An 18,853-nucleotide genomic window follows, 5' to 3' on the forward strand; every position below is an offset into this window, starting at 1 on the left:
ATTTGATGAGCTGTATGGTGCAAGATGAATTTCCGAAAGGCTCAATAAATAAATAAATAAATAAATATCTATCTATCTATCGCTAGCTAGCTAGCTAGCTAGCTAGCTAACGGTAGGCTATTAAAAGCATGTAGCTACCTTAGTTTAAATACATTACCTTACTTTAGCTAATTGTTGCCCAGTTAACAAAACCAAGTAAGCAGTAAGTAATATCCAGAAGAAACGACATCTTGAGTAAAACTGGGCTGGAAGTGAGAATGTGTTTACACTCAAGGTTAACGTTACGCATTTCAGCTAGTTAGCTAAAGTTGTGACATTAGCTAGCTAAAGTTCGTGTGTGACTTTGTTACACAACTGTTTTTTCTGATAGATAGAAACCAAACAAGTCACCTAACAACACTTACCGCTGTTTTTAGGATATTTTCGGGATAACTTGATGACTATTCAACAAACAAAAATATATAATATGATGGCTGCACACCTAACGTTACGCCATTTTGCCCATGGATGTATTAAGAGAACAAGTTGCTACTTTTTTTCAGCAAAACAAAGATGGTCGCCGGAAGTGACATACGCAATTTTATCACCATCGATTACATGAATGTATTGAGTGATAATTAATTGTAAAAAAAATGTATGTGTCTTTCAAATTATAATAGGCCTACTGTGGCATAAATCAAATAGTGTACCTAATAACACTTAATTTTAGATAGTTCCATATAGATTTCCTGACAAGTTTAGATGGTTCATGAAGGTTATCATATTGCTGTTTAATAATTTCTGACTTTCAGTTTTTTAAATATAATGTTCAGTCTTTCCCTTCATACCTAAATCTAAAGGAATAATGTTAAGCTGATAAATGTTCATTACTTTCGTGGGAATAATGGGAGATTTGTTACACTTTTGGAATCATTACACTTTTAAAGCATATTTTTATGGCACCTTAAAATTTGACAAGTTTTAACATAAAGAAGGCAATACTCAAGATATATAACAGTTTTAAGCCATTTTTCATGTTGTGGCAAGTATGTTGTAACTATTAGGAAAGTAGATATTATAATGAGTAAATAAATTACTCAAAAGAGGCAGGCAAATATTGCGTGTCCTTATATTTGCTCATTTGCATGGCGTGACGTGCGTGGCTGCTTTGCTAAAAGCTCTGAAGCCACATCCTATTGACAAACCTGTAAGATTAGAGCAGAAACAAGCAGCCACATAATCTATTTGTCGATTGACATAAACTTAAGCGGATAATAAATTGTTTCAGTTGTTCACTCAAGCAAAAACATTTGCTGGTCTTTTAATTTGCTGCTCTTCTGTGTTTCAAATAATTTTGAATTGAATAAGTTATCTTTGGGTTTTAGTCGGTTAGACAAAACAAAGCATTTGTGAGGAGCTTTTCTCACAATGTTTTTGAAAGTTCAATGACTAAATGATTACTCAAAAGAAAATCTGAATAATTTAATGAATGTTAGTTGTAGCCCTACATAACATCACAAATATAAAGCTGGATTTATCTTTAAATGTTTAAAAATATTTTTCTGCTTTCAAACCTGATATCTGGTACAAAGCACAGCCAGAAACATTTAGTTAAGGCGTAAATCTGTTAATAAATCTATTTGGCAGATACATAATGAGCAACAGGTGGTTCTGGATGTCTGGCAATTCCATGAAATTCACCAAATGGCCACAAAATCGTGACCCTCACCATTACTCCAACCCCTGTGGAGGCATGGCCAGAGGAGAGCTCTACCTGTGGGAGGACCAGCCTTGTAAGGAGCTCCTCAACTTCATTTGCCAATCAGATAAAGGTTACACCTCACATCCTGCATATGTGCATGTATTTTCCTTCACCACAATACCTTCACTGGCTCTTTCTGTCCCATATGTGCTAAGAAGGGAGCACAAAGAATGTATTTTGACAGCACCAACAAAGCAACAAGTCCTAAGTAAGGGTTAACAATATTAAAACAATATTTCTAAGTTAGAAATAGTAATCTTAAACTTCCTGCACTCCTTGTATATCGGCTAGTGTTGGCTTGGCATTTCAAGATGTTATGTTTCTACACAAAACATTGATCAGTCTCAACCATCTGGATGCATTCATTTTCATGCTCTTCATATAGGGATTGGGGTCCTTGTAATTTCATGTAACCAGTTATTGAATTTCTGCTGTGCTGCTCCTGGTGTGTTCTCTGTTAACAATACTCGCATATTTTGAATGTTCTGAGTTGAAATCACATGTTATAATTCCTACTCATTACGATATCAACATAAATAGTGTATACAAATTGTGAACTTTCATTCCTACATTATATATGCTTCAATATAATTTGTGTAAGATGTGTTTTATCCCTCAGTAGGATGTACAGTATCTTGTATATTTGATTATTCTGTCATTTAGGATGGTTGTGTAATGTGTAACAGAACTGAACTATGAATAGCCATGTTCACCACATCAAAGGTAGTTACATTAGCATTAAAACGACATAAAATGGGATACTGCTGCATATTTATTCTGTAATTGTCTGATTGACCTTGAGATAGGACAGAATGAAATCATAAAATATGCAAGTTTCTTTGGAGCCAGTATAAATAAAGCTGCATGATTAAACTGTTGGACTGTGTTTTATCACCCACCCATCCACCCCATCGTCCTCACCACGCGGACCAGGGCTCTGTTATACAGCAGCAGTCAATGTGGTGTGTGCAGCAGTAAATACATGGAATACATATGAATTACACAGTGTTACTTTTTGTAGCTATATGTACAAATGTATATGAATGATTCATGAGAACAGCCTGCTTAGTTGGGTCACTGGCAACCCTTTTTCCAGTGGGATTTAACCCTCCCGGTTCTACCAATTAACTAACAGAACATCCCGAAAGGCTAAACAGCTAAACAAAGTAACACACGTCTCTAAATTATACAGTGCATGCATTGGTGTAGCAGAATCCTGTCTGCTAAAGTAGCCTAGTGTGTTATAGAAACTGACTCAAGATGCACGGACACAATCAGAGGCAGGGAAATTACCTGGTTCTTCTTGCCCTTCTTGCCAGGTGCTGAGTCATCATCATCTTTACCCAGCACTGAAACCCCAACAAATGATACAAGATTCAATAGAAGTCAAATTTGGTCAAATGCTTTCGAAACCCAATATGTCACTTTTTTGTCCTTGATATCAATCAGGTAAAAAATATAATTTCATATAGGCTAGTTCCGACACATTGTAAGAAATGTTGTCACCCCTGTTGGACTTAAAACATTGCGCTGGTCTTTATAAAACTGAGCCTGAAACAAATGTTTATTTCACTAAACCATATCGTATTCAAGCAAAGATAGGTGTTTGCCTCTATCTATTGCAGGTAAGCACATGTGTAAATAATAACGTTAACGATGGCTGAATTCCCTTTAGCTGATTTGATTTTAGATTCCATGCATACTTGCTCACTCACACTCACATGAATATAACAGAGCCATAGTTAGTGTTGTTAGTTCTTTTGTTGACAAAAGGATAGGTAACTATAAAAATTCAGGTAAATAATAGTAGCACATACAGATCAAATATAAGTGATAGAAAAACCTATATACGTACATATGGAGATCAAGAGAATGAGAGTATTAAAGGACAATTACGGGTTCCCGGATAGCTCAGTTGGTAGAGCGGGCGCCCGTATATAGAGATTTACTCCTCAATGCTGCAGGCCCAGGTTTGACTACAACCTCCGGCCCTTTGCTGCATGTCCTTCCCCCTCTCTCTCCACTTTCATGTCTTCAGCTGTCCTGTCAAATAGAGGCCTAAAATTCCCAAAAAATAATCTTTAAAAAATTATAACATAAAAATAAAATATATATTATATATATATATATATATATATATATATATATAAAGTATGAAAATATTCAGTCAGGTGGCTGGGTTAACTCAGTTGGTAGAGCAGGGGCACATACCATATATAGAGGTTTACTCCTCAATGCCGCAGCTGTGGGGTCAACTCCGACTTCTCTCTCTCTCCCCTTTCATTTCTTCATCTGTCCTGTGGAATTAAAGGCTTAAAATGCCCAAAAAACTAATCTTTACAAAAATAAAAAAATAAATATAAATATATGTTTTTTGGGGGGGTTTCATAATTTTTAAAAAGCTTGTTACTTTTTTGTAGGTTTTGTTATTGTAGTGCTTTTCCTACTATGACAAGTCAAATGTCTGCTGGGATGAAGGCCAATTTTTTATCACCTGTGTCTGCAACAAGCTCCTTTTCCTCCTTTTTCCATTATCACACAATAAACACAGGGAGGTGCTGTTGAACCATTGTAGTGGATGTTCAAAACTGACTCTATTCCTTCACTCATTACAGCAGTCCAAACACAAACCATAGAGGTTAAATTTAGCAGTGGCATAGCAACTGTTGTGGCACAATTATGGGGCAAAAAATCTATAAAAGACATAAGAAATAGTGAGTAATGGCAATTAAAGCCTTATGTTTAGGAAAAAGTAAGTCTCCATCACCATAATATGAACAGTTCGCCATACTGGATGACATTTTAACACATTGCTTACATAGGTAATAGTGTAAGTACATTTTAAACAAAGTATGTAATGTTCTGTCTGAGGTGACTTAAGTCCTTTAATGACAAAATGACAGCTGTTATGTGAATGATTCACATAAGATCAAACACTACAACTTTTGAACAGCTGAAACTTTGCTGCGTGATGTAAATCATATTCCCAGACACTTTTAATCCCATAAATAATGTACTGTATTTCCTTGCTTAAATCAGACTACTGTGATTTTAACCTGAGAAGACACTTACACTTACTGTATGAACCCATCAAGCCTGGCTAATATATAATCAGCGAATAGCTTTAAAGTGGCTCTCAACATGACGTCCAGTTAATTGGTCATGTCGAGCACTACTTAGCAAGTTAAAACAGAGGCTAACCCTTTCCTGTGTGACTCTAGGGGAGCTATCTGAAGTCTGAGAAAATAGCCCCTGATGATGTCATAAGGGTAATCTCGGTTTTGGTTCGGAGACATCACATATTTAACAGAAAGCGTAAACAAACTGGGTCATGGAGTAACTAGGTATATTTACGTAAATATTGTGTTTAAAATCTACAATTTTGATGTAGCCTACTTGTATTTCACTTGAGTATTTCCATTTAATATTACTTCGGAAAAAATTGTGGGCTACTTTTGACAACATTTATTTAAAGTTACTATATGTAACTTTTAAATGTTTCTGGAAATGTGTAATGTTCCATCTGATGATCATAAATGACCTGTAACAGCAAACGAGACTAAGAGTTAAAAATTTATACTTTTAAATAGTTTTTAATAATGCCTCTGCCCGGGTCCGATTTTTCCCACAAAGTCACAAAATGATTTACGGCACTACAGAAACACATTGAAAACCATTTGAATATCTCTTCCACACCTGATGAAAGATGGTATTGAGCTGCATTATGGGAAATTTAGGATCCAGCGTTTTGAAGCTGACCCTTTTTAAAATTTGTCTCTTGCATGTCTACCAACGTTGTGGAAGCCCAATACTATATCGTTGGAGTAGCCCTTTAACCCTTATTTGATGTCAGATGGGCGGCAAAGGGAAGAATGTAGACTACCTTCATTGAGACAGTACACAACATTCAATGCTGGATTAAAATCCACTCCACAAAAAATAAGCTATTTGAAAATGTAATTTAGTGTGTGTTTGTTCCCTATCTGTAAACATGCTAACGGTTTTCTGCCATAATGAGACATTTTGGAGCATGCAGAAACACGTGCAGAAACAGATTATAGCAGCTCTTCTGTGAGTAAGCTATTTTCAGTGATTGCACCAGTCCTTTTCATCATAATCAGCCACATTACGAGCAGACTTAATTATCTCCCTGCTTATGAGAATAAAGAACGTGCGATCTCAACAATAAAACATCAGAGGTTTAGGCTATTTTTGCAATTACGCCCGGGTGGGGTAAACGGCTTTTCATTGTCTATTCATTTAAGTTACTCTGGGGGGAGATACATGGAAAGTTTGAGTGCAGAGAGTGACTGTAGTGCTCTTGTTAGGTGAGAGGAGGGGAGGGAAGGAGGGGAGGGAGGTGGGAGTGCGTGGGACTGGCGCAGACGGAGAGGGGAGGGGGAAAGTGCTGTAGGACATTCCCAGGCTGGGAAACCTAGCGGAGAGTGAGAGGGAAAGACTAGAGAAGAGGACTATTTTCTTGTATAAAAAGGGGGAAAATTGCTTAAAGGAGGTAATGTAGGCTGTTTGATAACGACTGTTTTTGCGGAGAATGCGGATAGGAAGCAAATGCAGGAAAGGAACTGAGGACTATGTAGGAATTCCTGACTGAAGTCATGGTAAGTCCCACTTTCTTAAACTATGGAGAACTTGTTTGTCTAGAAAATGCTAAAAGTGAGCTAACTTTTCCAATATGAAGATACACGTCTCCAAACTCCTCCAGAGACTCAACTTTAGTCCTAAAAGGCTGATAGTGTTTTCCCATGGCAGCACTTTATAAGTTGTGTCTACCTTAAATTTCCTTTATCTATCTATCTATCTATACACCCAGGCTTCAACTTCTAAAACTCAAAACAGCTAGGATCACTTTTAAAAAAAAGTACACTTTAATCATTCTCATGAAGGCATGTGTTTGATTTGGGAATAAATTTAAATCAGCAGTTATAACTCCCAGCTTACAAAGTTGTCCAATCCCACTAGCAGCAAATTACAATGACATGATTTAAGTAGTGTGATGTTGGTGATTTTTGTGGTTGACTTGCAGATGGAATCAAAAGGCTCTCTGTTGCATCTCTAGGGATTTTGTTTTACCATCCCCACCCACTCATGGTCTGATCAGTGACATACAGAGGCAGAGATACAGAGAGATAAGTCAGGCGGGCACATGCATACATATAAGAAGATACATTGAATTATGATAAAAAATGTGTCGGGCAGGGTGGAGCAGTTTGGCAGGGAGAGCAAGAGAAAAAGTGGAGAGAAAGGAAGAGCTGGAGTGGGAAAACGGAATAAAAGCAGAGGGTAGGGTTACTTTTTTTATTTTAGTAGACTTGGACAGCAGCAACGGTGGTTTTAGTGATGCCACATTTTCCACATTGGACCTGGGAGAAAAGGAGAGAGAGAGAGAGAGAGAGAGAGAGAGAGAGAGAGAGAGAAAGAGAAAGTGGGAACAAGGGATGGCATGGACTTCAGGGAAGGAAGAACATGTGCAGTACAGTTTCATCTTCCTCTTTAACCAGTTGGGAAAGTTTAGGGTGGAAAACAGCAACAGATGTACACAGAAGAATACATAGCGTCACAGCAAAGTAGAGAAATGGAACATTTCCTATAAACACCAGGCTCAAAAGAGCAACACCTTACAGTAACAGACCTGTGTAAGCTCTAGGAGTGAACTAACAACCCTCCAAACATGTGCCCAAAAAGTAAAAACCTTTAACGCATGAGGAATGTGTGCATGCATACTACGCTCATGGACAAACATGACTGCTAACACATGCACATAGGTGTTAAAATGCATCATACAGTACTGTGACACACACAGCAATCTTTGCCAAGAGTATGTGACAGAGGGTATTTCCATGCCCTCTGTCTGGTGAGCTCTGATTTTGAAACACCAATGGGGTGTACCAGTCCTCAAGTCCGGCCAGGGGGTGGAAAAGAAAGTCTGATGAAAGTTATTGCAAACGATTCTCTGTGTTTGTTTTAACCTGCTTGGAGTACCAGGCGGGTGGAGATAACAGCAGTAGAACAATCCAGACAGGGTCAGCGATATTGTCAATCACAGGAATCTTTCTTTAACTGAGTTTCCTGTGATTGTCAAGACTCTCTGCCATAAACAGTGCATGCAGACTGAGGTTGGATACTTTTCAAGGCAACTATTCGCTGATTATGGCTGCTTCATTGGCATCTTTATTGGGCATCCATGTAGTTTGTTTTTTCTTGTTTATAATTTGCAGTAAAATCCAAAATATAGCCATAAACATCCTAAATCATAAAAATCCTTCCATCTTGAGTTAAAGCTGTTCTCAATATTTTCATTTGTTTCATTCATGTTTCATTTATTTTCATGTGTAACGCAACGAGTGTCAAGCCCACAGAGAATTATCACCCGACTCTGTAGCTCTATGGAGCATTTTAGCGTCTTTCAGCTCATTGTTTGGGTTTTGAGGCCCACAACTTCGTCTGTTTTGGTTCACTCTCACAGCTCTCATCAGCTTTGTTTTTTGGCCGCAGCAGAAAGCTGTTTTTAGTGGAAAAGCTCCGAAAAAAAACATTCTACGCTACCTGCCCAGCACCTGGCAGCAGAGAAACACAGTCAGCAACTAGCTGATGAAAAAAAATTTAACATTTAGCTCCTAAAGAACCACATATTTCCCTCTTGGTTGTTAAATTAGACGGAATCAGAGCTAGAAGAAGGTTGCCAGAAACACAACTCCAAATGAATGCTACTGTTGCTACGTGTAAGATGGATGTGTTAAAGCGCCCATATTATGCTCATTTTCAGGTTCATAACTATATTTTAAGGTTGTACCAGAATAGGTTGACATGGTTTAATTTTCAAAAAACACCATATTTTTGTTGTACTGCACAGCTCTCTCTCACTGCTTTAGATCCTCTTTTCACCTGGTCTCTGTTTTAGCTACAGAGTGAGACCTCTTTTCATCTTCTTCTTCTGTACTATATTTGATTGCACTCGCACATGCGCAGTAGCACAGATGTAGATCATGTCAGCTAGCTAACTCTAGAGACAGTAAAAGAAAGGCTGTTTCTCCAACTCTGGTCAGTTACAAGGCAGGATTAGCTGGGAGACTTCTAAATGAGGGCGCACATATAAGTAGTTCTTTTGTAGATTATGGTGAACTTTTGTGTGTTGTAGCAGTGCTTTGCTATTGAGAACGAGGTAGCATGCTAGCGTTAGCATGCTAACGCTAACGCTACGAGATTACGGTTGTGGTTAGCCAGCTCGTTTCGGACTGTGACGTCACAATCCGAGCCGATTTTGAACAGCTCACCCAGAGACTGAAGGCAGGCACATTCAGAAACCGTATCTCACTCAAAACACCATGGATGGATTTCTTTCAAAGTTTGTATGTGTGTGGAAGCACCAGAGACACAAAATAACACCCCAAATCCCAGAAAAAAGTGTTTTTTTCATAATATGGGAAGCAATTGTTTGCTAGCACGTTCACACGATCAAACGTCAGCGTTATCGGGCCGACGTCTCTAAAATAATTGACAGGGCCAGAAACACAAGCGTGCAATCTTACAGGTTGTAAACAAACCCTCATGTTAGTCAAACATAGTTTTCAAACGGTAAAAGTATTAGCCAAATTGTCGTTGTCACTGTAATAACATGAATCACAGTTTACACAAGTACCTGCAATGAGGGATTAACAAACCAGGCCATTCTCAATTTAAATTTTACCTCCAAATGCAGTGTTTTTTTAATGGCAAAACTGTTGGCTTGTTTACAACCTTGTTTGCAACGGTTAGAAAGGATAGTCCAAGCTACAAAAAATAGCACCCAAGCTGTAATAAACTGGAATTGGCCTTCAAGTTTTACTCTTCACCACCCAGCTACTGCATCTTGCTAGTTGCTACATCTATATTGATGTGATTGGACAATTATGCATTATACATTATACACATGCACTGACTTCACTTCACAGTCTTACCCCCAACCCCCGGCCTTTCTTCTACACACCTACTGTGCAATATTTAATATTTAATACTTTTGATAACACTGATAATTCTGTGCAATTTCATTACTGTGCAATATCATTATTTCACACTGTGTATCACACTGTATACAAACCATATTTATCTTTCTATTTTTATTTATGTATATAGCATCTCAGAACTGTGCACCTTACCTCCCCCCTCCCTTTTTCTTTTGCACTACCTATTTTATTCCATGTTGTTATATTTCTCTTATGTACATGTTGACATTGGAAAAGGAGTTGCTTCAATCTCGTTGTACATGTGTATAATGACAATAAAAGGCATTCTATTCTTAGCCTAGCAAAGCCTGAGCTAGGTTGCCTCAGGAAATATCACACACTTGAAGAGCAATAACTCCAATAAATGTGACAAAATGCCATTCTCATTTGTCACTGACAATGAGTAGACAATGAATGGAGGCTGTGTGAAATCTCATCTGCTGTGAAACGTGCCTTTACCCTATTCAGCAACAGACTGTAGCACTTAAGTAGTCTGAAACAATCTGTAAAGAAGCAGTTTGACCTACTGTGGGTTAAGCTCGATTATACAGGAAGATTCAGGAGAGGAAATCACTCTCCTCTTTCTTCCTCTTCATCCTCATTCCCTTTGTCTGTCTGCCTCTTTCCTTTTCCTGTCTCCCCTCTTCTTTTCTGTTCCCTCTTTCTCTGTCGGCGTCTTTCTCATTTTTGCCCCTAATCATATCATATTCTCCGAGCTCCTTTCTGCTCTAACTCTCTTTCGTTCTCTCTTTCTCCGTCCTTCATACTGTATGGGTCTACATCTGGTTTCTATCATGGTTGCTGCTGCTCTTGTTTCCCATCGATCTCTCCCACCGGTCAGCCTCCTCCTCCTCTTCTTTTCTTTTCTCTTTCCCTTTTTCTGTCTGAACCCTCAGTCTATGTAGAGCTGTCTGGTTCTCTCCATGTCTCTCTGTCACAGTCTCTTTTGCAATCTGTTGCTCAATTCACTCACACTTCAATAAGCTGAACTGACATGAAGAACAGTTCAAGTGCTAGCTATATTCCAAAACCACTTGAGTCTTCTCAATTCTATTACCATTTTGTCTATCCTCTTTTTCTAGACATCTTTCTTTCTTTTTTCTGGTTTTCCCTCTGTGCCAGGTCTGTATGGAAGACTACTTTAGCTTCTTCCGTTTCAGTCTGCGTACACAAGAGAAAGACAGGAAGTCTGACGCAAGAATGACATACCCTGATTCTATACTGTGTCCATATCCGACACAAACACAAGGATACACATTCATTCACACTGTACTGATTGTCCTCAGCGACACTCCACGTGCCGTATGAACACACACACTTTTCCAGTTAATTATTTTCCTATGCGTACAATGTCACCTGGGGGATTGTGACCGGTATTTTGAAGACAGGACATGTGCGTTTGTGATCTGTGACAGCAGGCAAAAACAACAAGTAACAACCAGCTTGGTGTAAAAATCTTTTTACAGTAAAAAAATGTTTAACTCAAGTTCCACTTACTACCTTCTTCCAGAAGTTTTAAAGTGCTCATATTATGCTTTTGGGCTTTTTCCCTTTCCTTTATTGTGTTATCATTTTTGTGCACGTTATAGGTTTACAAAGTGAAAAAGCCCAAAGTCCACCCAAAGGGACTTACCATCTCTAACAGAAAACCCTGTTCACAAACTGCTCCAAACAGCTCTATTGTAGTCCAGCCTTTACTTCCGGGACGAACGCTCGTCACTTTGTAACACACGTTATAATGCTCGCCTAGCTGCTAGCGTGGCATGCCCTCATACTCTGCAACTGACTAGCTAGCAGTGCTTAGGGACCGTTCGGTATTTATGGAATGGACCACCGGAGGAAAATAGGGGAGAGTCATGTCTTTTTATTCTTTGTTGAGGGGAGGGTCATCCAAACTTTTTTAGTCCGGGGGACCCAATTTGGTGCATTATTTGGTGCATATTTTTACATGTAGCTCTTAGTCTCGGCCCTCCTTCGCTACCAGATGGGTCTGACCCATGAGTTTGCTGTGGGGCATGGGGAGCACTGCCCCCCCTGGTGGCTGAAACGGGTAATTGCATTGTTTAAAAAATGAGTGGAATAATTACGTCTGGCATGACCAGATATTTTATAAATATCTTAGCTAAATAACACAAAACAACTAAATGGTGGTAGGTAATACATCTGATTTCATATACTGCTTTAGTAAAAAAAATATTTCCTGGCTGACCATGCGAGCAGCAGGACGCAGAAAACGAAAATGAATGTTGCTAGTCTGGACATCTTACCGTGCCAAGGTTGCACTAAAGGTTTCCTAAATGCCACATATGATAAAATCCTAAAACCTCTTTATAAAAGCTGTGCAATTTTACACTTGACTCTGCATGAAGGTTCAGATGTAATACTTTGCATTATAGCACTCTTTTAGCTAGCAGACATAGTTATTTAGTAAAACCCAACAATTTGACTCCAAACTGTACTTTTACTTCTGTACACTTTCTCCCAGAATGATCACGTGTTTTCAAAGACATGCACTTAGAACAAATCTATTAACTTCTCTACTGAATCAGAACACTCATGCACTTCTCTGTTGAAAGCTATTCTTAGCGTGCCTAAAATGAACAAATGTCATATGTCTTGTTAAGCTCCTAACTCAGATCTGTTCCTCATCATCTTTCTAGTTTGGTTTCATTTGGTGATAATGTGCGTACAGCTAGTTCTCCTAAAGGCATTGGCGATTGTGCTGGAAAGTCAGTATGTAGTATTGATTATGGGATGTGAAAACAAAGGCTCTACTCCATATTCATGGCATCACATTATACATATAAGCAGATTTATCCAAAGTGACTTACAATAAGTAAAACCCCTGAGTGCATGAGCGTTAAGTATCTGATTGAAGAGTAACTGAATTACACCTATAGTCCCCTAACGAAGAGGCACCAGGTTTTTCCATGAGAGGCTCCCTTGCTTGGAGTCCAAAGGAAATTGAATTAACAAATTTCATCTAGGCTGCTTTGTTTCATATGTGCACGTATGGGACTGTGATCGAAAGGAAGAGTGACTAATTGCATTAGATGCACTGGTACTGTAAAAAAACTATATTACTGGAAAATATGCAATATTCACTTTCATTCATTTTCATGATTTGATGGAAAAGCAGCATCACTCTTTTTCCCCTCAATTACACATCATCCCTTGTGTATTTGAGTGATTGTGCTTCCAGACTGAAATTCCTTTCAGCAGTGGAATATCCTGCTGAAAGCTGTACAAGCATGCAAACACAGAGTCAATGCTAAGGAAATAAAATAGGGAGAAACAGTGCTGGTGGCATACAACTGTACATCACACATCCAAACCAAATATTGCTGCAGGCAAGCTCCCTACAAACGAAATGTGGTTGTGGCGACAAACTATATTAACGTCCTCTATTGGTCTCAAAACAACTGCATTACGTATCAATTTACGCCATATTAGCGTAAAAACGTAAAGGTGCCCTGCCATACAAAACTGTTTTTACTTGCATTTTTTGAAATATGTTAGGTCCATATGTGTTTGTGTTATGTTGTGAATGTGAAAATGAACTGCTACCTCCTTTTTCAGCTCTAGCCACTGAAAAGAAATAAGCAGAGAAATCAGGCCAATTACAAAAGCTTGTCAGTCTGACATCATATTGCCTGAGCTCATTACAATTCATGAGCTCGCCCAGTTGGGCTGGGTAAAGGATGCTGATAGCCAGGCTCTCATTGGCTAGCTGTTAGCCAATCAGATTCAAACAGCTTAGCTTGTTGAATATTAATGAGAACTGACAGAAATCGAGCTGAGCCTTCCAGCAGGCTTTATATACCACACTAAAATGGCTTGAAACAAGGTAACCAAGGCATTTTTTTCCACAAAACAATGTTACAGAGTCCATGGTAGAACTTCAGACATTACCACAAAGTAATGAAGTACGTGTGGCAGGGCACCTTTAAGAACAGGGAACCTTCGTTGTGACGTTACAAACGTAACATTTGAAAAAGTAATATAGTAACCTTACCCCAACATTGTGGTTACGTCGGCAGATAGTCATCATACAACGTTATGAATCTGTCCGTCGTAAAGTTATAGATTTACATTGCTGACAAGTTTGCACGTCTTTGTTACGTTATTTACCATTCCACAACATTGTTGATTGGTCACTTACTTACTAAACCATGGCCATACATTTAGACTATGTGTATTACAAAAAGGTATACCATGGTCTTGTAATTATGATCTCCATTCTATCCTACCAATGGCAGGCCATTGCTACTGTAGCTCGTCACTAAGCTACATTGAGTTCAGATCTGCCAATCTCAATGTAAACACAAATGTTCAATAACATAATGCCAACAAGTATTCCAGTGGTTTTAGGAAAGCTCCCCAAACCTGAGTGGCCTATTTGTACCCAAACTTAAGCAATGAATGAGTGGTGCATTCTCTGGCACAAGCCACATATTTGATCCTGAGGAGCTCTATTGAGCCATTTGGGCTCAAATTGCAGAGTTGTTCCCATTCAACTTGCATCTGTGAGAAACTGTTGAAAGGACAGAGGCATTGTGCACAATTATATTGGCATTTACAGTCAGTCAGATGACACATAAAGAGCTGTGCCTTTGAGAAAACACACCAAAAGACATTAGTGTCCACTGCCATGTTTTAGTATTTGCTTTATATAGTGCTGTTGTGAATTAACTCAAGTCTTGTGGTAAAAAGGGCTTTAGTCAAAGAGGAAGTTCCTGCTGGCTAGCCTTGCAATCCCCTGAACCCCCCTGCTGTGCTTTTACTAGACTCAATATGTTCTGTCAGTGAGCCAGAAGGCTGTTTAAACCTCTTTTACAACCATGACACCTATTACAACATGCCCTCTGACAGGCTGTTGTTTACCATAGTCTACTCAATGAGACACCTCCTCCTGTATACGTGATGTTTTCGTCTTTACATGAACTTGAATATGAATGACTTTACTTTTTAAAATGATGCAACATTTGTGTTCTGTTATAGAGAGTATAGAGTGTGTACTTTACATAAGACTTTAAAGCTTCAAGTCTTTGCTAAAGTTATGTTTTTGAAAATAAGTTAAATATATTAAATATATATAAATCTATAAATATATTTAAATACAAGATGAATATCTTTCAACGTAGTGATAAACTTGTTTCAAATGTGAAACGGTGCAGCGAGGGACTTTTTTCTGCCTTGTTTTAACGTAATGACTCTTAAGAGGGTTAATTACTTGGAAACTTGTATGACATGCCAACCATCTGGCAAAGTTTTCACTTGTTTTTAGATAAATAAGAATGATTGGACATGTATATCCTTTGATAAAGAGCATTTTATGGGTGGCTTCCAAAAGATTATTTACTAAAAAGCCAACAGACTAACTAACATGACCTTAAAGCTGCTCTGCTTCTGGGAAACTTTTACGTAAGTTTTGTCATTTTTTATTTATTTTTTTATTCTCTGTTACCATGGAAAAATAAAGCTGCATGAATTTGATACCCCGGCGGTGGCACTCTGCTGTTGGTGCCATAAGGACTGAAGTCACAGTTGAAAAATCTTCTTTGCAGCCAAGAGAGTGGATAGGAAACAGAACCTTACATCTCTTGTAAGTGACCCTGAGCAACCTCAGCAGAGCAGGTCTTCAGCAAGTTATACAGTAGATCTGATGTGGTGTTTTTAGGTGTCTTGCTCCGTTTATAAGTCTCAGATTTTCTCCTTCAGTCCCCTCAGTGACCTTTTTTTCTTCTGTTCCACCCTACAACTGCTTGTTCTCTCCAGTGCCTACATTTCCATTTCCTTCCTGTCTCTTTCAGACTGTCAAAACACAATTGCAAATAAGTCTTTACATGTATTTCAACCTTAGTTTGAAAAAGTGATTTGTTGAATTTATTTTGTCAGGGCATTTCAGGCAAAGTTGCGCAACTGGAAAACAGCAGTACTCTTGTTTGTAATACTCATTCTATCCTCCTCTGTGGCTAACCCCAAACCCTCTGTGTCCACAAAACAAACCCCAAAAATAATTTTCAATGCAGTTGAACCTAGGTCTTCTTCCATAAACTCCCACACCACCACCAGCTCATTCCTTCCTGGCCCCTCTTTCGCTAGCAACTCTTTTCTTTTTCCAAACACTCTGTCCTCCCATTCTGGGGTTTTCTCCCATTGCTTTCCATCCATCCCCTCGGTAGTCATTCAGCACAATGTGCCGTTTGTCGAAGAGAATCTCAGCCTAATTGTTGTCAGATGACATTCAGAGAGTCGGATGGAGGTGAGACAGAAAGTTGGGTAAAAAAAAAGAAATAAAAAAAAAAGATGAGATGAGAAAAAAAGACAGAACAGAGCAAATTGAGGAAGAGAAGCAGATGGGAGATTTGAGAGGAAATGTGAAGGGAGGGAGAAGGAAAGAGAGAAGTCGGAAAAGAGAGAGAAAAAAGTTGCAGGTTACCATGCCAACGGTCCATGTAGAAAAATAAACACTATGTGTTGCGTGCTCTACTCTGTCACCCTCCGCCTCACAGGCCGGCCCAGTGTTATGATGTGTATGTGTGCATGAAACTGTGCCTGCATAGTGTGTGTGTGTGTGTGTGTTTGTGTGTGTGTGTGTGTGTGTGTAGGGAGTTAACATATTGCAGTGGTTTGACTCTTTTGCTCTGGGGGTTCTTACATTTACTGGGCCTTGGAGGAAATGTTTGACACTCCCCAGACAGACCATACAACAGGAAGTTAAAAGTAGAATATATGTGTGTATATTTGTCTGTGTGTGTGTGTGTGTCAGCAAAAAGTGAGACAACCCGGCTGTTAAACACAAACACAGACATTCGAGTTGATTCAGCGTCCGGTCATGGATTAACCCTTTCTTACCACCTTTGTCTCTCTCAGGGTTCGGAGGCAATGGAGGACTGTGTGCAGGGGGCGCTCTCATCGCTTTATCCTCCCTTTGAGAGCACGGCACCACCCCTCCTCTCCCAGGTACATCTCACAAGCATGCACACACACACACACACACACACACACACACACACACACACACACACACACACACACACACACACACACACACACACACACACACACACACACACACACACACCTTTATTCCAGTCTCACATCTTTTCAGCAATAAACAGGGGAATACAAATAATGCAGATTCAATTAAATGATAACGCAAAGTTGGAGTAAGTGGGCAAGGCGATGTCATGTGCAGATAACACTGCTTGCCCTAGATATAAACTGCTGCTAGAAGCCAACACAAACAACATCTAGCCAGCTGGTCAATTATAGCCAAACCCTCTTCCTCCAACCAGCGCCATTACGTGACTTGTTTCACCAAAAGCTGCACACTATTTCTGCTCAATGGCAATCTCTTACAGGTGCATTGTGGGAACTTTTTGTAGGCTCTAATATCTTCAACTTAGTATTACTGAGTGCCACAGTCACATTTGTTTTTAGTTCCTTAAGCTTTGTTTCCATATGAACCAGTGGACTAAGGGGCCTTTGAAGTAAATCTTTTGGGCCCTTTGCCGTTAGCATTTATGGTAATTTGGTAATTGGTTTGTTCTAAGTTGCCATGTAGCTTCCAATCAAATTTCTTGTTGCTACGGAAAAAGCTGCTTAATGACTTCATGAAAGAAGATGGATATAATGACGCAGCCTTTTTGATTACATTCTGTCTGGGTTGAGGAAATTCCTCCGCTCTTGAGCAAATGCATTTCAAAATCCATTTGATACACTCAAAACATGCGTGCAGCTTTAGCTGAAACAAAGGCTGCTCTTAGTTCACAAGAAGCTGGCATTCTGAACGTGAAATGGTTTTCCCCTGACATGAATGATATGTAAAATCTATGCCATTTTGTTTCGTGCATCTAACCACCAAATGCACTAAATACAACTGCATTCACTATGCCTTTTTTCTACTCGTTCAGGTCTTTTCAGTTCTGGAGTCGACCTATCAACACGACAGCCTTCGCTACCTCCTGGACTACTTCGTTCCTGCCAAGCACCTCCTGCACAAACTCCAGCAGCACGCCTGCGTGAGTTCCAAATTGCAAACACTGCGGATGAGAACACACACATAGTTGTATAATCAGCAGCAGAATCAGCTGTTAAATACAAAAAGTATAACGTGACAAATCTGCCAACTGTTTTTTGATTCATTTTTATGTGTGCTGACAGAGATGTCTGGGCAACTAATGCAAGACAAGTCTTAACTCAGTCAAGAAAAGTTTTAAATCAAGTCTTAAGTCCTTAGAATCCCATCCCTGCTTGTAGGTAGTTTATGGCAAGTCCAAGTCAGTTGCAACAAGTCCAAGTCAAGTTGGAAGTCCTGTCAAATCAAGTCTCAAGTCAAGTTGAAAGTCCTAAAAAACAAATCCAATTCATGTTACAAGTGTTCATAAAACTTTATTTGTTTCTAAGTCTTTTCAGGGAAAGTCCAAATCAATTGGCAAAAGTCCAAATCAAGTTCCAGGTCTCAGCAATGAAAGACTCAAGTCCTAATGGGCAAGTCCAAGTGAGGCCAAAGGTTTTCAGAACATTTTTGGGGGCAAGTCCAAGTCTTGTCACAGCAAGTCTCAAGTCAAGCCTTGTTTTCAAGTCAAGTCTCAAGTCAGTCTAAACCATTCTTAACCCTTGTGTTGTCTTCTCGTCGACCATGCAACTTTTTGTTTTTCTGGGTCAACATTTAAAATGAAAACTTTTTTTTCAATGTTTTGGTCGTCTTTTTCGACATGTTTTTTTGTCGCTTTCTCCAATGTTTTTGTCACTTTTTTTCACAATTTTCTTACTTTTCCAGACGTTTTTTAAGCTTTTCCTGATGTTTTCATCCATTATTTCTGCACTTTTTTTGACTTTTTTTTTTTTTTTTTTTTTTTTTTTTTTTTTTCTTCATATGCTATAAAATTGTAGCCTGACAAGCCAGACCCACATCAAGATGTTGGGTCTGGGAACTCAATGTAATGCAATAGGATAGTGCTGCAACCAACCAGAACAATGCTAATTGATAGATACAAATTTTGCCGTATGCGGTCAGCAAAGCTCCGAACACATCTTTGTTTTTTAAGAATGACTTCAGTTTCGTTCTTTGTTCTTTTCTCAAAGAAAAGCTTAACTCCAAGTC

At 39.0% G+C, this 18,853-nt stretch overlaps 1 protein-coding gene across 3 annotated transcripts in view; it reads left to right on the forward strand.

Moving 5' to 3' along the window:
* The first annotated feature begins 6,146 nt into the window (after positions 1-6,146).
* Positions 6,147-18,853, forward strand: part of arhgef40 (Rho guanine nucleotide exchange factor (GEF) 40) — a 42,574-nt gene continuing 29,867 nt past the window's right edge. For all 3 annotated transcript variants that reach the window (XM_039823220.1, XM_039823221.1, XM_039823223.1), the window contains exons 1-3: positions 6,147-6,360; positions 16,618-16,707; positions 17,661-17,768. In XM_039823220.1, coding sequence (XP_039679154.1) covers positions 6,358-6,360; positions 16,618-16,707; positions 17,661-17,768 — 201 coding nt within the window. In that variant the 5' untranslated portion in view covers positions 6,147-6,357. The remainder of the gene's footprint in view (positions 6,361-16,617; positions 16,708-17,660; positions 17,769-18,853) is intronic.

Source organism: Perca fluviatilis, chromosome 14 (assembly GCF_010015445.1).
Source record: "Perca fluviatilis chromosome 14, GENO_Pfluv_1.0, whole genome shotgun sequence".
NCBI lineage: Eukaryota > Metazoa > Chordata > Actinopteri > Perciformes > Percidae > Perca > Perca fluviatilis.